This window comes from Hevea brasiliensis, chromosome 11 (assembly GCF_030052815.1).
Source record: "Hevea brasiliensis isolate MT/VB/25A 57/8 chromosome 11, ASM3005281v1, whole genome shotgun sequence".
In the NCBI taxonomy this organism is placed as follows: domain Eukaryota; kingdom Viridiplantae; phylum Streptophyta; class Magnoliopsida; order Malpighiales; family Euphorbiaceae; genus Hevea; species Hevea brasiliensis.
The window spans coordinates 97,733,181-97,753,806 of NC_079503.1; the positions used below are offsets into that span (position 1 = coordinate 97,733,181).

General features: G+C 36.2%; 4 protein-coding genes and 1 non-coding gene across 6 annotated transcripts; 3 read left to right on the forward strand and 2 right to left on the reverse strand.

Moving 5' to 3' along the window:
- The first annotated feature begins 3,364 nt into the window (after window positions 1-3,364).
- On the forward strand, window positions 3,365-6,356 carry LOC110639463 (5'-adenylylsulfate reductase 1, chloroplastic). Its single transcript, XM_021790427.2, has 4 exons — window positions 3,365-3,562; window positions 3,654-3,782; window positions 3,900-4,026; window positions 4,612-6,356. Exons 1-4 carry the CDS (start codon window positions 3,478-3,480, stop codon window positions 5,633-5,635), a joined length of 1,365 nt encoding a protein of 454 aa, XP_021646119.2. The 5' UTR covers window positions 3,365-3,477; the 3' UTR covers window positions 5,636-6,356.
- Window positions 6,357-8,383: 2,027 nt separating this feature from the next.
- LOC110639454 (glucan endo-1,3-beta-glucosidase 1) lies at window positions 8,384-11,650 on the forward strand. The gene is made up of 4 exons (XM_021790402.2): window positions 8,384-8,933; window positions 9,025-10,338; window positions 10,929-10,956; window positions 11,442-11,650. The coding sequence occupies exons 1-4, from the start codon at window positions 8,855-8,857 to the stop codon at window positions 11,617-11,619; spliced, it is 1,599 nt and encodes a 532-aa protein (XP_021646094.2). The 5' UTR covers window positions 8,384-8,854; the 3' UTR covers window positions 11,620-11,650.
- Window positions 11,651-12,915: 1,265 nt separating this feature from the next.
- Window positions 12,916-15,761, forward strand: LOC110639455 (uncharacterized). Its single transcript, XM_021790405.2, has 5 exons — window positions 12,916-13,432; window positions 13,517-13,597; window positions 13,924-14,069; window positions 14,163-14,273; window positions 14,797-15,761. The coding sequence occupies exons 1-5, from the start codon at window positions 12,940-12,942 to the stop codon at window positions 15,379-15,381; spliced, it is 1,416 nt and encodes a 471-aa protein (XP_021646097.2). The 5' UTR covers window positions 12,916-12,939; the 3' UTR covers window positions 15,382-15,761.
- A 136-nt stretch (window positions 15,762-15,897) lies between these two features.
- Window positions 15,898-20,177, reverse strand: LOC110639456 (probable rhamnogalacturonate lyase B). Of its 2 annotated transcripts, none has more exons than XM_058130463.1 (15): window positions 19,960-20,177; window positions 19,761-19,882; window positions 19,627-19,677; window positions 19,394-19,513; window positions 19,188-19,307; window positions 18,937-19,078; window positions 18,655-18,825; window positions 18,253-18,408; window positions 17,952-18,058; window positions 17,679-17,769; window positions 17,444-17,585; window positions 17,197-17,353; window positions 16,847-16,963; window positions 16,500-16,623; window positions 15,898-16,402 (listed from the first exon to the last, which is right to left on the reverse strand). In XM_058130463.1, exons 1-15 carry the CDS (start codon window positions 19,999-20,001, stop codon window positions 16,097-16,099), a joined length of 1,968 nt encoding a protein of 655 aa, XP_057986446.1. In that variant the 5' UTR covers window positions 20,002-20,177; the 3' UTR covers window positions 15,898-16,096. The 2 variants fall into 2 exon arrangements, with proteins under 2 accessions (XP_057986446.1, XP_021646098.2); XM_021790406.2 differs by having other exon boundaries at window positions 15,898-16,387; window positions 19,960-20,176.
- Window positions 20,178-20,415: 238 nt separating this feature from the next.
- TRNAF-GAA (transfer RNA phenylalanine (anticodon GAA)) lies at window positions 20,416-20,488 on the reverse strand. The gene has a single exon. It is a non-coding gene; the product is annotated as a tRNA-Phe (tRNA).
- Between the last annotated feature and the right edge of the window lie 138 nt (window positions 20,489-20,626).

Consider the following 20,626-nt stretch of genomic DNA (forward strand, 5'->3'; position numbering starts at 1 on the left):
AATTTATAAATTATATGTAATTTTTTATATATAAATTATTTAATTTTATTGATTAATGATCATTATGTTCAAATCAAGATTAAAATCAAATCAAATAACTTGAAAATCTATTTCAATTCAATTTTTTATCTATTTTGATTTTATTTAGTTTATAAAATATGTAATTCAATTTTCATAATTTGAATCGAATACTCTTCCCTATCTACATTGGCAATACCGAAAGGACCCAATAAAGGGACCAATCATAATCATATATTAGTAAAGTTAAAAATAGGAAAACTAACTAAAATAAAGAAAGAATTGATTTCATGATGATACAATTTTATTTTGTTTTGTACTTGATTCCACGTAAATCACATATGTAGCTGTGGTTACTGGATAAATTGAAAGGAGATGAGGTCCAAAATAGTGGAGCTATTAGAACCATCACTTGTATATCCATTTCCCGGCCTGATTTACCCAAATGGCTGCCATCATACGAACACTCTTTTTCATTCCATTTCCTGCCTGACATGCACAACTGGCTGTTACCATTCCATCTGTAACACCCCTGATTTTTTTATATATTATTATTGGGCTTCGTGTAGGTATCCTCAATTCGCGGAAATTCGACAGTTGTCCGGATCTGTGAATTTCCGCATGCACACTACCTACGGAAAAGTCTCCGAATTGGATCGAGGTTTTGGCTACCCCACCATTGTCAGGCATCCCGAGCGCATTCCCGAAGTCGGAATCGGCAGAGGTAAACCCAAACCTTGCTTTTTCGTAATTTTCTAGTGCTTAAATAGGATTGAAAATCCATAAAATATTCGTGGTAGCTTGGAAAATTACGATTCTTTTTGCAATAGCTTAGTAATATTTCTAAGGACAGCGGGGCAGAGTTTTATAATTTTTAGAGCTTATTTGAGCAGTTTTTGCAAAAATGATTAATTATAAGGACTAAATTGAAATTTTACATATTGTGATGAATGATTGATTTGATGGGCCCAGGAGGGGCTGTGTGATGTGATTGAGTTGTATATATATGGATTGTGGATATAGAAGTGTGTTTTGAGCCCTTTTGCAGGTTGGGTAGGTCCTAGGTATAGGGGAGACTCTGCCGGATTTTCGGCACGACTTAGGACGTATTGGGTCTTTTCTTGATTTGTATTGAGTCATTTGTATTAAATAATTGTAATATAATTGTCAGGTGAGCCGGGACAGCCTTCTTCCTCCGCCCAGCCGCCACAGTAATTTGTCGTCAAGTTTGTGAGTAGAATATTAATTTTAATTATAATTTCGATATTATTATATGTTCAGCATGCCCATGCATCACTTATATGCATATATTTATGTAGTTAAATTCTAGGCACGATATATGTTGCATTCATAACTGTTGATGTGCCATGGATGTTGTTGTGGTAATTTGGAGCAGTGTGCGTGCGTTGGCGTGCGTGTGATGTGGTGTGGACTATGGATAGGACGGGGTAGTCACGGCTTGAGTAATTCGCGGGGACCCGTTCCTTCGAGGGGTAGTCACGCTTGAGTAATTCAGGGACCTCGATTTGGTTATTAAGTGGAAGTCCGAGCTTGAGTAATTCGGGCACGTGTTGGATTTAAGAGAGTCAGATAGGGATCACCCCATATGTTATGATTGATACTACAGGTGTGTGAGTGCTCCAAATTACCTATCCGATGCTATGATGTGAAAATGTTGTTTATGTTGCATTTCACTCTACAGGTGCATTAGTTCGAGATAGTTATAGAGATTATAGTTAAGATTGATATTTTACTCTCGAAGTCGAACGCCACTCCTGTTCAAAAATTTTTACAGCCACAGGAGGATATTTTGTTCAGGTTAACTCGCTTTTTACCTCGCAGGTTGTTTATCAATATTGTGTAATTTTAATTACTCCTAGAATTTCCGCATGTGTTAGCAGTAATTATTTGAAATTGGTCTGTAATATTATATTCATGTTGGACCTGTAAACTTAATATTTTAAGTCTGTTTGATGGATTGGATGAGGGAGCTGAGCTCCCATTTATTATTATGTTGATGAGTATGTGGAGGGTGAGCTGAGCTCCCCAATGGATTGTTTATTGTGTTTACAGGTCGGGTGAGTCGAAAACTCCCCGTTGGAAAGTCCATTTTATGGCCGGACTCTGTCCGGGAGGATATTTTGTTCTGGGTTAACCTGCTTTTCTACTTCACAGGTTGTTTATCAATATTTGTGTAATTTTAATTACTCCTAGAATTTCCGCATGTGTTAGAAGTATTTATTGATTATGGTCTGTAATATTATTATCATGTTGGACCTGTAAATGTATAATGATATGCATGTTTGATGGATTGGATGAGGGAGCTGAGCTCCCATTTATTATTATGAGGATATGAGTATGTGGAGGGTGAGCTGAGCTCCCCAATTGAGTATTTATTGTGTTTACAGGTCGGGTGAGTCGAAAACTCCCCGTTGGAAAGTCCATTTTATGGCCGGACTCTGTCCGTTTGTTTGATATCGGGCCCAAATGGGCCTTATAGTTGGTTAATGAATAGTTAAAAGCTTACTACGGCCGGGGCTTTAGACCTGTGTCCCAGTCTACGGCCCATAGGTTGGGTCGTGACACCATCACTCTTTTTCATTTCAATATCTCTGTCAGTGGACCAGTTTACAACCCCTCCATTTTTGGCAACTATTCCTTTGCATATATATATATATATATTTAAAATTTATATTTTTTTAAATATAATTTGGTTAAAATAAAAAATTCTTGGGGGAATCTGCTCCATCTCACTCCACCTCCTGGTGAGGAAGCCTCAGTTCCAACTCTAATATCCCATCCTGTAGGTAAAGATCAGGGAAGCAATCCCATCCCTCGTTCGCTTCATGGACATTTCTATTTTAGAGATGGCTTTAACTATCCAATAAGATTCCTTTTTTTTTTTTATATATATATAATTGAAGTATTTTTAAATTAATATATATATATATATATTAGAATTGAAAATTTTATTATATTTAATTTTAAATAAAATTAAAATTTAAGATTTTATAATTTTAAAAATGATTAGAATAATTATTAAATTAATTAAATTATCCTTTAAATTTAATTGACGAGTCAAAACACCAGATCAACGGCGAAATTGACGAGGACGGGAAATAGGGAGGCTCTGAGCTTCCTCTCTCTCACCCCGTCCCTTTTTACTCACAGCACCTGACGACAGCAATGAGCCCAGGAAAATAGGTCCACCCAATAACCAATGACCACGTCATCAGATTGCGGGACCCACACTTAATTGCAAATGCGTCTAGGTTCAATGAATCTGGTAGGGCGTTTTTCATTCGGTTCTTATTTAACTGCCTTCGCTCTCTTTTTCTCTCGCCGGACTTGCATGATTCAAGAGCAACACACGACAGAGAGAAAGGGAAATCAAATTTCATTTCTAGTTATACACAGAAATCAAATTCTACACAGAAATCAAATTCTCAATATTCTTTAATGGCTTTCAGCGTAGTTTATTCTTCTTCTTCTTCTGCAACTGCAATCTCTGCTACCCGTTATTCGCGCTCCTCTGAGCTCAAAGGTAAAATTTTCTCGCGGTTTTGATGTTGAATTTGGAGTTTTTTTTTTTAAGCATTTTGTTAACGATGGGTTTTGTGGATTTTGGTTTTCAGCTCCTCAAATTGGTTCTTTGCGTTTGTTGGATCGCCCGGCGACCGTGAACCTCTCTCAACGGCGGTTCGCGGTGAAGTCCAAACGGAATGACTCCATCGTCCCTCTCGCGGCAACTATCGTTGAGCCTGGTAAGTTTTATTTGTTTAATTAAAAATCATCGTTTCATTTAAACGCGTTTAATTCGGTGTTTTACTTTAAAAAAAGGAGATTTATCTGAGTGTTTAATTTTGTGTTGGAACTTGCAGAGGTGGTGGAGAAAATAGAGGTGGAGGACTATGAGCAGTTGGCCAAGGATCTTGAGAACTCTTCTCCTTTGGAGATTATGGACAAGGCGCTTGATGAGTTTGGCAATGATATTGCTATTGCATTCAGGTAAATTATATGGCTATAATTCAATTTAAATTGTAGAATTCTTTAATTTGTTAGTACCAGCAGTTTTTAGAATATACCATTATTCTGATCAGTATTCCTAGCATGTGGTGGATCCATCGATATTTTCACATTACCTAAGAGTGGAACTAAGGAACTTTAAATGATAATCTCAAATTTGACATTAGATTGTAAAGATTTTTCTTTTTCTAAATTGGATTGCTTTGTTTAGCAAAATTGGTGGAGATTACTCTTATTGTTGGAGGTTAGTGGAGACAAGTTGTTTATTATCTCGTGTGAATGAGACATAGGCATATAGCACACCTTGGTAATTGGTATGGCACAATTAAGTGAATGTACAAGCAATTACTTACCTAGCAGACAAGTAGAAGGTATCATGTGAAGATAAGTTGGACTTGTGTATAAGTTGAGATATATTCTATAATATGAGAGAGTACTGAAATTAAATGGCTCGAGCACATGTTCTGGAATTGCATTCTTACATGTTATCCATTGACATATGTTTGTTAGAGGGCAATTCATTCATTAATAATGTTCCTTATAGTAACAAGTATCCGTTTTTTGCAGTGGTGCTGAAGATGTTGCATTAATTGAGTACGCCAAGCTAACCGGTAGACCCTTTAGGGTGTTCAGTCTGGACACTGGGAGGTTGAACCCAGAAACATATAGGTTCTTTGATGCTGTTGAGAAGCATTACGACATCCATATTGAATACATGTTTCCTGATGCTGTTGAAGTTCAAGCATTGGTAAGGAGCAAGGGCCTGTTCTCTTTCTATGAGGATGGGCACCAAGAGTGCTGCCGTGTGAGAAAGGTGAGACCCTTGAGGAGAGCTCTCAAGGGGCTAAGTGCTTGGATCACTGGCCAAAGAAAAGATCAGTCCCCTGGCACAAGGTCTGAAATTCCTGTTGTTCAGGTGGACCCAGTTTTTGAGGGAATGGATGGTGGGGTTGGCAGTCTGATCAAGTGGAATCCTTTGGCAAATGTTGACGGGGTAAATGTATGGAACTTCCTTCGAGCAATGAATGTGCCTGTAAACTCATTGCATTCACAGGGGTACGTCTCAATTGGCTGTGAGCCTTGCACAAGACCCGTTCTTCCTGGCCAACACGAGAGAGAAGGGAGATGGTGGTGGGAGGATGCTAAGGCTAAGGAATGCGGGCTTCACAAAGGAAATCTGAAACAGGATGGAGCCCTACTTAATGGCAATGGAAATGGGGCTGCTGGTGTTGCTGATATTTTCAACTCACAGAATTTGGTCAATTTGAGCAGGACTGGAATAGAGAATTTATTAAGATTGGAGAACAGAAAGGAACCATGGATTGTTGTTCTTTATGCTCCATGGTGCCAATTTTGCCAGGGCATGGAACAATCGTATCTTGAATTGGCTGATAAGTTGGCCGGAAGTGGAGTGAAGGTGGGGAAGTTCAGGGCAGATGGTGATCAGAAAGAATTTGCCAAGCAAGAATTACAGCTGGGAAGCTTTCCTACAATACTTCTCTTTCCCAAACACTCCTCTAGGCCGATTAAGTATCCCTCAGAGAAGAGGGATGTAGATTCCTTGATGACTTTTGTCAGTGCTCTCCGCTGATGTAAATCAAAGGGCATTTGATAGACGGGTGGTTGAATCATTTGTGCACGCAAGTCCAAGGTTGCCTCTGATTCTGGCAAATTAATTATATCAAAGACACAATTGGAATAATGGAGGAGGCAGCGAACCTCAATCTCAAGCATAACTTAATTGTTTGCTTGTCCAGTGCTAGCAGCCTTTTGGATTGTATTCTACCTCAAGTCTGTTTTGTATAGCGTTGGTGTATGCTCTTCCTCTCCCTTTTCCTCGCTTTTCCCTTGAAGTTGTGTAAGAGTCTGTTTTAGGTTGAGTTTTGACTCTTGGTCATTAGAGATTGTTTGCTAAATATTCATATGTGTATTTAGAATGGGAAGTAGTCTTTATTTTAGGTGCATTGTAATCTAAAATTGCAGTCCAGGGTTAGATGGATTTTGCAATTAGGTTAAAATTTGTCAACTGTTCGATGTTGCGAGTAAGTTAAAATTTTTGTCAATAGGACCACTGCAGCTCAGAAGAAAACTTGATGGGTCTAATTATTGATGCAGCGTCGCAACTTGCAAGTTGAATTTAGAAGCTTATTGGCAGTGTTCTCCATCACTTTACGTGGGACCCGTGGCAACTTGCGGTAGGAATCTGAAAGGCTGAAACTTATGGTTTTGGTTTAAGGTTAGACTAATTTTAGGTCTGATTTGAATTTGGTTTGATTTGAATTTTAATAAATTTAATAGTGAAAATTTTAATATTTTTTTTACTTTGCATTTAGGAGGAGTTTGTGATCCAATCTCTGTCTCTTTTAAAAATAACAAGCCTTGTAATTGGCTGCCTATTCAATTTTTTTTTTTTTTTTTTTTGTGGCCTGACCAAAACTTGGCTTTTAACCAGCTGATCATCTGTAGCGTTTCTTAAATTGCATTGCATATTCCAATTGGCCAAATAGTTTAAAAAAATCGATTTTTCGAGTTTTTAATATAATATTTTATTTTAATTTTAAAATTAATTAATAATTAAAGTAAAGTTGAAGTGTTTATGTCGTAATTGAATAGAACGAGATTAGATTAAAAAATATGGGCAAACATTGATTTTTTTGCTTCGAATATTACTTATTGACTTGAAATATTAGAAAAGGCAAGAGATTTATAATTTATAAAAATTTAACTAAATTTTTACATAATTATATTTAATTTTTTTTATTTTTTTTAAATAAATTTTTTTAAATTAAAAATTTAATTCTTTTATTTTTAAAAAAATACCAGATAAATTGAATTATTATGAACTTCTAATTTTCAAACAAGAGGCCTATGATTCTAACACGATCAATTAACTGTAATGCTTCAAGCTATGTTAAAAAAGTAAGTTGAACACTACAATTTTATGAAACTTTCAAACTCTAATTTTTAAATATTTCATAAATTTATCGTAAAAAATAGAATATTATGATATTTATATTAGTTTATATCACTATTATCTTCTGTTACCACTATTAAATTTAATTTTTTATTGCAATGCAATCGAGTCACAGTATAAAATTTTCGAGTTGAATTACTATTTAAATTTATAAATACATATCCAAAATTTAAAATACAAAAATAGTTTCAGGGAAGAAAAAGCAAAATGAGTTCTCATAGGATTCCAATTACAAATTTTATGGGAATCTCATGTTTTTCTTTTTAATAAGGTGAAAAGCATCTTTCTCCAGTACTTGAACGTTTGTTTGCCAACGAGCAGTTCATGTTTTATTCTGCGAATGTGCATACTTTGCTTTGCAATTGTGGCTTTTTAAACTACTTTACATAGACATACACAACATTTTAAATTAATTTGGAAAAACATTAACTTAAACATTTAAAGTAAGACCTTTCGGAATCAAAGAGATCAAACCATCCCTTTTTTTTTTCATTTCTCTTTTGATAGACATGAACTTTCTGAGCAGTAATCATCATCATTATTTATTATGCAGCCACTAATTATTATCATCATAAAAGCCTAATGGAAAGAAATATAAGAATATGAAATGAGCACATGGATGGTCAGCTAAAGGATCTTTGATGGGTTTTTGCTTCAGTTGGGGCAATGATAGTTGACAAAGATTGTCAAATTCTCATAAGGGTTAAAAGCAGGAAGACCCACATTTGTTTTCTTTTGTGCCCGTGAACAACTATACTGCTACACTGTCTCTTTTGTTTGATACGCTGCTGCAACAGTGTCTGTGCTCAGTGCTTTTGAGCCTTCTTTTGGCTGTCTGCAATTGCTACAGGCTCTGTTGATTCCCATCCAAACAGGGTCTTAAAAAAACTTATTTCGCTAATCAAAACGAAAGAGTAAAATCCCAAAAAACTTCTGTTACTGTCCTTAAGGACTTCACATTGTCAATTTGACTTGAGAAGGTTGTCATTATTGCTATTAGTATTCCCTTCCTGATCGAATTGATTCACTTCTCCGTCTCCTTCTCATTTCTCCTTTTGGAATGATGATGCCACGAGTAATTGAGAATGCAATCATTCTTGAACAAGAGGAGTTCGTCTTGTTTGAGAATGAGCTTGCATTGTTTCAATGCAGATTATACAGGTAAATGGGAAGACTTAGAATATGAGACTTTCTCACTTCTTATATTTATTAATAATGTAAACTCGACAAAAGCGCGTCAACATAATTCTAGTCTTGTTTTTCAGAAAAAAAAAATCTAATCTTGTTTTTCTTATATTTTAAAGTCGAGAAATCAGAATTATAAATAAATATTTAAGTAATTTTGTAACCAAATAGTCTAAACTGAAAAACCAATTGAATTGCAGAGCTAACGTCTCTCTGTACAAATGCCAGGCTGTGACTGAAGTCTTGAAGAACCATCTTATAAGGTCGACAAGGAGCCAGGCAATCTTGTGAAGTTACCATAAACACAGAAGCCTCACAGAACACAAACATAAGAGCTTTTCTGGTCCACAAGGTCACTTTCGATAATTTACATCTCCACCGGCAGAAACATCATCATCAAAGGCAAACGTCTTTAGAAAGTATGAGCAACAGTTCACACGCTTAACAACTACTTTGTATTAATGGCTTCTTTCTTTTCCGCACCGTGGGTCTATTGAGTCAACAAGCAAAACCCAAATCAAACCCACCAACAATTCAATTCAAGAAATTTTTTTTTTCTTTTTTTAAAATAATTCCAGAAGATAATGCAAGAATCTGTGGATGAACCACTACCAGACGATGAAGAAATAAAGCTCAAGCTTCTCTTCAATAATGGCAAACTATAAGTTCAGTGTCTTCGTCATAGCCATTATCTTTGTCTTCTTCTCTGCCATTTTCAGATATTCACAAGGTATGCTACTTTTTGAACTCTTTAGCCATTATATCAAGAAACCAACAGCGACCCTTTTCTCATTTTGATGTATTCTTTAACAAATTTGCAGCTAAATCACTTCCACTAGCAGCGGCGCAAATCAAGCTGCAAAAGCAAGTCCAAAATGGCGAGCCATTTGTGGGTTTTAACATAGGCACAGACGTTTCCAATATCTTGTCAGCGACAGACCTTGTTTCGTTTCTGCAAATTCAAAAGATCACCCAAGTCCGCCTATACGATGCGGACCCTGACATCCTCAAAGCCTTGGCTAAAACTAAGATCCGAGTTATCATTAGCGTCCCCAATAACCAGATTCTTGCGATTGGATCCTCCAATACCACAGCAGCCTCCTGGATTGATCGCAATGTTGTTGCATACTATCCTGAAACTCTAATCACTGCAATTGCTGTTGGTGACGAGTTGTTGACAACTGTTCCCTCTTCAGCTCCTCTGCTTATGCCTGCTATAGAGTCACTTTATAGTGCTTTAGTTGCTGCAAATTTGCATACCCAGATCAAGATTTCAACTCCACATGCAGCTTCCGTAATTCTTGATCCATTTCCACCATCTCAGTCTTTCTTTAACCAGAGTTGGAGCTCAGTTATGCTTCCTTTGCTTCAATTTTTGTCAAAAACCGGGTCTCCATTGATGATGAATCTTTACCCTTACTATGTGTTTATGCAAAACAAAGGAGTGGTGCCCCTTGATAATTCTTTGTTTAAGCCCTTGACACCATCTAAAGAAATGGTTGATCCTAATACTTTGTTGCATTACACTAATGTGCTTGATGCTATGATTGATGCTGCATATTTCTCTATGAAGAATTTGAATATTACTGATGTTGTGGTTCTTGTCACTGAGACTGGCTGGCCTTCAAAGGGTGATTCAAAAGAGCCTTATGCTACTATTGACAATGCAGACACATATAATTCTAATCTGATTAAGCATGTTCTTGATCGTAGTGGGACTCCTTTTCATCCAGAAGTCACTTCCAGTGTGTATATATATGAATTATTCAACGAGGACTTGAGGTCTCCACCAGTATCAGAAGCAAATTGGGGATTGTTCTATGGGAATTCGACACCAGTTTATTTGCTTCATGTTTATGGAAGTGGGACTTTTTTGGCTAATGATACAACAAACCAAACGTATTGTATTGCAATGGATGGTGTTGATTCAAGGATATTGCAGGCAGCATTAGATTGGGCATGTGGACCAGGAACGGCTAATTGCAGTGAGATACAGCCAGGGGAGGATTGTTACCAACCCAACAATGTGAAGAACCACGCTTCTTATGCATTTGATAGCTACTACCAGAAGGAAGGGAAGGCCCCTGGATCTTGTGATTTCAAGGGTGTGGCCATGATCACTACTACTGACCCAAGTAAGATTTTTCGTTCTTTTGCCTTCTTCTTTTTAGTATTGCTAGTTCAGATAGTTTGCTCTCTCTCTCTCTCTCTCTCTGTTTTTTTTTTTTTTGCTGCTCGTCTATTTAAGTTCTTTGAGGCTCTTAAACAGTTAAAAGATGCCCTGAGAGTGATAAGGTTAAAAGTTTGAAGTTCAAATTGCCTAATCCTACACTCCTGAAGGAAATAGTGGCACCCTCCAATTATCCTTGGGGAATACTTATAAGGACTGAGATGACTTCCATAGTGGATGGTGTGCGATTCCTACCTGACATAGGCACATGGCTTATTGAGTGATTGGAGTGAAGTAATAAAATTATGATTTCAATTTGAAGCCTGGTTCAAGTGGAGGCCCATTGAGCCAGGATGGTGCCATTAACTCACGTTCAAATTCAAGTATGAGATTGCCTTAGAAAATGACTCATGTTCCATAAATTCTTGCAGGATTACCCTGTATGCACCAAAAGTTACTTAAACATAATAGGGTCCTTCTGTATTTTTCCTCTTGCTGCTAACAAGTACAAAGTTATATTTTTAATCTGATGCACATTTTTTGTAATATTTGCAGGTCATGGTAGCTGTATATTTCCCGGAAGGTAAGAGAGTCTGCTTTTTCTTTTGGTAGTCTAATAGTTTGGCCAATCTATCTACCTGAACTGGCTGTTCTGGTCCAAGATTCCAAGGGATCGGAACCGGCGCTTAAGAGTTACCTCTGGTTCAATTCCGATTTTGATTTGATTCCAATTTTGATAAAATCTAATGGTTGAATTATTTATTTTTTAACATTGTAGTTTGATCAGATCAAACCAACCGCTAACATTCCCATTCAACATGAATTTTAATCAATTCAATTTTAATTGATTTCGATATGTTTTCATTCGGTTCAGATTCCGAACCAGCCCGCTGCCGGATCTAAATGTATCAAGCATCAAATTTCTTTTCTCTTCTCTCTTGGGTTCTTCGCATTCCCTCTTCTTTGCATGGTTGTCAAAAGATAGAAACTGCAAAAGCATTACTTAACTAAAGCAACTTGCAATTTGTTTACTTTTTTACTAACAAATGTCTCATTTTATTGGTGCAGCAAGAAAATAAGCAATAAAACGAGGACAGTGGCGAACTCAACCGGAACCAACAGTGCAGCACATAGTTTAAGGTTCATCAGCTTCAAAATTAGCAGTAGAATAGACAAGGGTTTAAGTGCTTTCTTGGCTGTTATTTTCTCTATTTTGTTACACATTCCTTTTGTAACTTGTTGTTGAGGTGCGAAAATAAAACAATTTTTTTGAATTATATCATTGTTGTTGTTATTATTATCAAGTATGCAGGTCACTGATGATTAACTGTGCTGCGCTAAGTTCTGCTTACTTCTTTAAACTCTCAATTTGATACTGAGGTAGTAGCAATTTTTTGGTTGGCTCTTGTTTGTGCGCTAACATTGCTTTCATTGTTGCTAGAGCTACTGTCAAGAAAAGTAATTTTGATACTCAGACAGGAGTTGAAAGGAAGCCCCCACCCTAATTATGGGCAGGATTAAGTGGGCAGCTTTAAAAGATTATTCTTTTAAAAAAAAGGAGACAGCTTTTTCATTTCAAGTATCATTCTGTTGGGATTCTCTAATATGAATAATTTGATCAATAAAAAAAAAGAGTAATATTCTCATGTAAGATGCTTGTTTTCCATAGTGAAAATGATTTTAAAAATGATTTTTCTTATTTAAATTCAGTTTATAATGAATTTAGGACAAAAAAAATATATAATAAAATTTATTTATTAAATAAAAATTTTATCACTTTACGAGTGAAATATTTAAAAATTTTAAAGAAATATACAAAAATTATGTATAAAATTTTCTAAAATTTGACATAAGAATTATAATTTTCACATAATAATATTTGGATATTATATTTTTCAATTGGAGTTATGGCAATAATCATTATTGAAGAATAATATTTATTATTTATAGATCGATTTTATATTATCCTTCAATTCAAATTAGTAAAAATAATGTCTCCTTATATAATATGGATTCTCAACATTCATGATTTAAATGTGAACAAGTTAAATTACTTATCTATCAATTTATTAGTGAACTAACTTTTCAAAAATTATCAAAGATATTTCACTATAAATATTTTTATTATTGCTTCGACTTATATCCCAAAAAATAGATTCTATTCTAATAGTTTCAAATAAATTAAATATATGCATTAAGATATAAAGATTTCTTATTTCACAATAAAAAAAAATATTGTTTTACTCTTTCATATATTAAAAATTTTCATTTACTATTAGAATATTTTATAAAATGATACTAATATCTCTAATTTTTTATTATTTAAATAATAAATTTTATAAAGGAGATAAAATATTAATTTCATTTTATTTTAATTTTTTAATTATTTTTCAATATTTAATTTTTTATTTTAATTATCAAATTTTAAAAAATATATACTAATTAAATTATTCCAACTCAGAGGGGAGAGCCCACGTGTGATTCCCATATGGGCCAAGTTGGACCCTTCAAAAACGGCGACAAGTTTGAAGTTCGAAGTGGAAACTTGAAAGCGGTCTCGTGAGGAATGGAAGTATTGTTACGCAAAGCAACCTTATTTCCACTCGCATTCCCATATCTTCGCTTCAATCGTCTTGCCCTTTCAGAGCTCATGTCTTGGACCTGCAAGAGATGTACTTTCATCAACTCCCCATCTTCAAAACCCACTTGTCAAATGTGCCTATCACCTGCTTCTCCTCCTTCTTCTTCCTCTTCTTCACCAGCTTCTCGTCAAGACACCCCAAAATGGTCTTGCAAAGCGTGCACTTTCTTGAACCCATACAAGAACATCACCTGTGAAATCTGTGGCACTAGGGCTTCTCTTTCTTCCCATTCGAGTTTAGAGGTTTTTAATGAGGTTGATCTCGATGAGGACTTGGATTCTTCTATTGGTTCTGTCTTCTTGCCCTTGAGGACTTGCAAGAGGAAGATTAGGGACTCAGTCGATGCTGATATGGATTGTACTGAATCGGGAAGCTTTCGTGGAGTTAGGGCCTCCAATAGGGCAGTTGATGCGAAGGGTTAGTAGCCCCTTTTAAAAAAAAAAATTAAAATTTTTTTTAAAGGTTATTTATTTACGTATCGAATGGTGCTAATTTATGCAGATGGGGGTGCTAGGGATTGTGTTAAATTGGGTGGATTTCAAGGGTTTGGGGCATCAAACAAATCGGTGACTGTTGCAAAGGGTGAGTTAGAATTTGGAGATTTTCAATTTCCTGATGCCTCGTGTGTTTCATGCAATGGCAGATGAGATCATGAGATCACATGACAAAACATTTTCAATGACAAAATTACAAATGACTGTGTCCCAAATGAAACCTTTTTAGTGCAATTCATTTATTAATGGCAAAGCTTGTTTTAAATGTGTTTTCCCTCTATTTTCTCTATCATTTATAAGTGGTTGGAAATCAAATGTTTCTGATGGATGACACAGTTATTTATTCAGAAAAAAAAAGGGGTTTATGTTTTGTTGAACACTATGGCTGCTTCACCATTCATTACATTTTGGCAGAGGACACCAGTTCATCTGCCACTTTGAGTTCATTCAAGATTTTGAGCTACAATGTTTGGTTTCGAGAGGAACTGGAGTTGAATAAGAGGATGAAAGCTATTGGTGACCTTATTCAACTGCATTCACCAGATGTGATATGTTTTCAGGTTTTTTTTTTGCTTTGGGTATTCCTGTAAATAAAGCACTGGATTCAGCCTATCATTGATTTCTGTCTTGCTTACAGCCACCTTGTTTTGTAGGAGGTTACTCCAAATATATATGACATATTTAGGCAGTCCAGCTGGTGGAAAGCATATCGGTGCTCTGTTGCAAATGAGGTGGCGTATTTAAGACCATACTTTTGCATGCTGGTAAGCTTTTCCATCCACCACTGTAAACACGCATGCTTTGTCTATTAATCATCATGATACAATGTTGTCAGGTCAGCAAGATTTATTAAAAAGTCTCTTGCACAGTATATCTATCAAAAATGTAAAATGTTTATCTCCATTTCAATTCAGCATTTCAGCTAGAAGCTTATGAACTGTTTCTCCTTGTCAGCAATTGCATTTGAAGCTTGTAATCGAACTTTAGTTGTAACAGTGTGAGAACCATTATACTAGCTTGAAAGTGATGTGTTAAGTCTACTCCCGCTTGCATGCCTTGGGATTTCTGATATATCACTTTTCTTTTTCTTTTTGTTTTTTGGATTGGAACCCCCATCCCAAAAGCATTAGTTAATGTCAATCATACATTGATCTGCTGGCCATTGAAGGTGCTTTACAATGTCAGTAGCTATTTGTCAGGCTTTATAGTGATATACTGATCCAGGCATCCAGCTCATATAAATAATGTCAGCATTCATTTTACTATGGTTGATATATTTTTGTGCAGTTAAGCAAACTTCCAGTAAAATCCTTCAGCTCAAGGCCTTTTAACAATTCTGTAATGGGGAGAGAGCTTTGCATTGTTGAGCTTGAAGTTCAGCCTAACAAGCATTTGGTGGTTGCCACAAGCCATCTTGAAAGTCCCTGCCCTGCGCCTCCAACATGGGATCAGATGTTCAGCAAAGAACGTGTAGATCAGGCTAAGGAGGCCATCAACCTTCTCATGAAGAATGCAAATGTGATCTTTGGTGGGGACATGAACTGGGATGACAAATTAGATGGTCATTTTCCTTTACCTGATGGATGGATTGATGCATGGGCTGAGTTAAGACCAGGGGAAAATGGCTGGACATATGATACCAAGTCCAATCAAATGTTGTCAGGGAACCGAACATTGCAAAAGCGACTTGATCGATTTATATGCAATCTGCATGATTTCAGAATAAGTAGAATTGACATGATTGGCATGGAAGCAATACCAGGTTTGTCACATATCAAGGAGAAGAAAGTGAGGAAAGAGGTCAAGATGCTGGAGCTCCCTGTTTTTCCAAGTGATCATTATGGCTTGCTTCTAACAATTTCTGGCCAGTAGTGTTGACAATGGTTCAAGCAGATGGTTGGGAAAAGATCAAACTCAATTCCTTGCATTTTGTACAGAACAAATGAAATGATGTGAAGGCTTGAGAGCATTTTGGGAAGCATGTAGCTACCAGTTTTGTGTTACCCTCCTTGGATGGAGATGATATAACATCTTTAGTTTCTTGAATCAACTTTCTCTCTTGTCATCCTTAACATCAATGTGCAGAATATCCAAAATTTTTGTCATTGCTCAGGGGTTCTGTTAATCGATAGTAGTTTCTACTTAATGAATTGAAGTGAAATTGGCAGTTTGTTAGATTGCCAATTACTGAGAGGAATTGTTGACTTAATGACCAGCTGTGATTCGTTTCCTTTAGGCATTTCTTGTCTAAATTGTGCTCTGTTTGCATGCATCATACACGAACACAGGATCGCACAAACAAGAGCACATAGGGTGTCTCCTGCTGGAAATAATTGATTAGTAGATATAATTTGAAATAGGGGAAAAATTTGAATTGAACTATTTCACTGGCTTTATGATGTAAATATCATAAATTGTTTCTTTATAGAGAAATTACAATGTTCTCTTCACAAAAAAATTTGGTGCGGCCATGATTGTACATTTTGTGTAAAGCTGGCAAATGCTAACTCAAGCAAGAACCTTCTCAACTTCTGCCATGGAAGAAACAACTAAGCAATTTCTTTTGCAGTCATGAATATAATCTAAGTTATATAAGTTTTGCATCCAGGTCAAATGCTTCTTCTGACCGACAAGGGTTTCCAGGAGGTGCTGGAGCCTCTAGCCTTACGTAATCATAGAGAATTCCACAAAGTGCATCTCCACCCCTAGCCTGTGCAAGAAACATGGAGTTGTCTCCCGTTACCAACAATGAAGAGGAAACGTCAATGCTGAATAGCTGATACAACCCATGAATTCCATGTCGACAAACTGTATTGTCTGTTCCCAAATTCATCACTTGGAAGACCATGTGTTCTACATCCATACCATTCATATAGACCTGCAAGAAGTGTAACTGGGTAAACAAGATACTTGTAAATTTATGAACGAAGAAAGCAAGATATATATTATAGGCTTTAAGCAGTACTGTAGGAATATTATGCATTCTTCACCTTAAGATCAGAACGGGTTGCTGATGCAATGGCCAATCTCATTTTGTAATTTCCACTGTTTACTGAATCAAGATTAAATTTGATTGTCCAAGTTGATGGAACATATTTATTATCTGCCCATCTTCTGTCAAGGTTTAGAACCATTAGAAAGTGCACTTTACTATGGAACAGATGTTCAAGAAAAGCATATTTTTGAAATTTAAATGAAGAATGACTACAATTATTCTTGTATCTATGATGCAACTGTGAGATGGACAAAATCAGCAGAATGAAAAAGAACACATATATTTCTTTGTAAGCCAGTAGTACTCAGAAAGAGACCCAGCTTGTGTTGCATTGATCAAAACCTGTCTACGTGAGCAAAGAACCATTCTGTTTTTGGATCGCTCATGCCTATTGTGAAGGTTTGATCTGATTCAGGATGCATATCTGTGTATCTGTCCCACAAGCCGTATTGCCTGAACCTGTTTTATGGAATAAAAGAATCGTAAGAGCTTAAGATTGAAGGTCAGCTTAGCATCAATCGTTGCACAAAGTAACACTTAGTAGCAGACATTGATACAAGTGTAACATATCATAGACCATGGAATTGCTTGAACTAGAGTGAAACTATAATGACAAGCTGGATGGAAAAATTGAATGCTTGATCTTCTCTAGCAGCCTAACTTTATTATATTGAGGTAATTAAGTTGCTTACTTCTCAGGGCTCTTGATAAATAGTTTGTTGACAAATGCAGGATTCGCATCAGGAACATAGTCGCCAACTGCTGTACGATCGGGGAAGCCAATCTCCCATACGGTTGGACCATCTCTGAGGGGAACATATGTCAAATTTCCCAGTTGTGTTTCTGACCCTGAGTAATTTCAGTGTTCACTATGTGAGAATGTTTCTTCACATGATTTTCTTTCTGCTTATGGTTCTATTATGGATGATATGAACCAACCTGCAGAGATGGTAACTAGTGCATTGTCAAGATAATCACCAATGAAACCTGGAACCCAGCCATGGAGTCCATAGACCCCGGGGATAACATTCTTGATGGTAAAGTTTCCATTTGAATCTGTTTGCACCCAGAATTGATAATCCTACAAATGAACTTTGAATGTTCAGATTCAAGCCTGAATAAAGTGCTAGAAACAATTATATAATAATGCAAGTTAAAAGTAATTATGGTTTACCTTGCTTTCTGTTTGCCAGGCTCCTGCAGTTCGTGCTGCTGATAGACCAACATGTGCATGTTTAGCAGGAATCGGAGACCCAGAAATAAACCTGCGGTTGAATTTTCATAATGTCCATAAACAGCAATTAATCATAGGACTGGTAAACAGGAGTTCAATGGTTTGATTGAATTTGAATAGGTACTCATAAGGATGAAATCAATTCATTAATTCTGAATACAAATGCATACAACCCTATTATGAGTCTACTGCATTGGGAATTGAATTATTTACCTGTCTTGGACAAACAGTCTTCCAGTAGCAGAACCACGATCTTTAGCAGTAAGATAATAAGTAGACGAGACAAATTCATAAGGCCACGCTGCCTCTTCAAGTAGCCTCTGCCATGAGTCAAGAATGAAAATAAATTCCATAAGCAAGAGGTGATAATGAAATTTGCTACAAAATGGCAAGAATCCCACAACATTCATCATAGTAGTATCATAGTTCTTGATTCTGAATTCAATTGTTAATTAAGGATGCATAAACATCATATCATATGAATGTCATTAGAAACAAATATGAAGTTTTGAACCTGCTTTTTAGCATCCTTCCACAAATTATATGCATTTGATACATTTGTTGTTGAATTGAGGTAGACAAAGAAGGGGCCAAATGTCTTCCTCCATGCTTCTCCCTCTTGAAAATGAGCTAATATGTCATCCCCAATATAGTGAGTTCCATGAAACATCTGTTGCACCAAAGATTTTTTTTCTTCATTTAGAATGTTGAAAGTTCTTTTCTTGCTTATTTAGCTTCAGGAGAAACTATCAATCAGCTGGTTCTATCCCACAAGTTTCATAACGTTGTTTGATGAAGTTGTTCTACTGATATCCAAAATATGTCTAATGATGATAGTTTCATAACATTGTTTGATGAAGTTATTCTACGGATATCCAAAATATGTCTAATGATGATTTCAGATGGAAGAACTTACAGCCAGGCAATCTGGTCCCGTATGGGCTGTGAGATTTTGCTTGGTAGGACCTCCATTTCGAAACTCATGACTTGGAAAGATTATCCAGAACCCAACAATGGGATCAGAACTTATCCATCCATGAACTCCACCGTCTTTATTGTCCATTGAATACTGGTACTTATCATCAACCTGGAGTTAATCACACATGAGAGTCAATTTTTTGGCTATTTCATGGACGGTTGAAAATGAACATATTAATTATCTGCATGTGAAGAAGCAAGAATTTCATATGATACTTGCCTCTCCCCTGAGATCAGGATTGATGGGATTTGCCAACAGAACTGACTCTGGCACAATCAGCTGTTTGCCTCTACCTGGAAGTAGATCCTCTGGCATTGGCATTATCCTTTGCTTCTCATCAGAGATAGCCATGTAGTGGAACCTAATCCAATTCCATAGAACAAAATTAACCCAAATGTTTCAGAATTTTTATGCTAAACCCAAGTAAGACTGACATTAAGTTAATAAATAGCTTAAAGGATATAATTTACTTTTCTCTTCGCAACTTAAAGACCATCCTTGTCTGAGCAAGGTCAAAAGCAGGACATCCAGCAGGACGCTCATATATTGCATAGCAGTAGAATCCTGAAACACCACTCTTCAATATGTACCTGAAGAAACAGAAAAGCACATCAAACCTCATTAAATTTGAAGTTAAACATGAAAGAAAATAAGAAAGATTATGCGAATTCATGACCTTATGTCAACAGTAAGTGGTAGCTTGGTGCCTCGAATTGAAGGATTATAACTACTCTTAAATGAGACCTCCAAACAGTCATTTGTCCTTTCAATGACCCTGTAAACAGCCCCATTTAGTCTGCATCAGGAAGAGCAACAAGGATTGAGTTTAGAGCAAGTATAATTCATTTCTTTTCTGATCAAAATGCAAGAGGTCTATATTTTCTCCAACACCAAGGGATATGAGCATACAGTTGATATCTATCCTGACCCCCGGGCAAGCTCCAATTGATGTCCCAATATCTACAGAAGGAATTCACAGAAGAAGAGAGTTAAAATTCAATGAAGTGTAGTGAGAAAGTGATTAGACATATCTTGAAGATTACCCTCTACTAGATTCACTTGATTTGAGGTCTAAAAGGTTGTCCAATCCTCCATACTTGATACCAGTTAAGTAGCCTTGAGGCTTCAGAATTGTGAGCCTCACCAAACCGTTGTCCAATAAGACCTAAGCCATATTAATAATGCATTATATATAAGGATGAAAGTAGAGAAAGAAGGAGAGAGTGGTGGGTGTGGACTCACATATGGACCCTGGGTGATCAAGCTCAGTTTCTTGTTTGCCATAAGAGTGCAGAATCTATTTCTTTCTCCAGTGTAAGAGATTGGCTATTGAAGAAATGTTATTAGTTAAAAAGGAGTAATCAAAGTCGTTGAATACTATGGGAATTAGTTTATACCCAAGAATCAAAAGATTATATTACTGTATAACCTTGTCTTATTGTATTATCTTTGTATGTGGGTTCATTTCATCTAACATAGAGCCAAGAACTTCTGGTTAACTTCAGCAATGTAATTGAACGAAGTTTTCTAAGTATACATATGGATGAAGACAGTCAACTCACAACCATAAAAAGAAAAGCTTTTGTTTTTGGAAACTGGAACAATGGCCTAATCACTCAAATCTGAAAGCAAGAAATTCCCTTTACTTGAGAAAATATTATCAGAATAACCAAAATGAAAATATTTTTGAAAATATAATGCGGTGAGCGTGGATCGAACACGCGACCTTCAGATCTTCAGTCTGACGCTCTCCCAACTGAGCTATCCCCGCCACCTGCTCAAAGTCGTGAAAATAAAATATGGATCCGTTACGAAATCCATGAAAATCTGTTATTTCTCCGTAGAAAATTTATAAATAAAGCTAATAATATAGTGCACGTTGCAGGTTTACAGATGCACGTGAACAAAT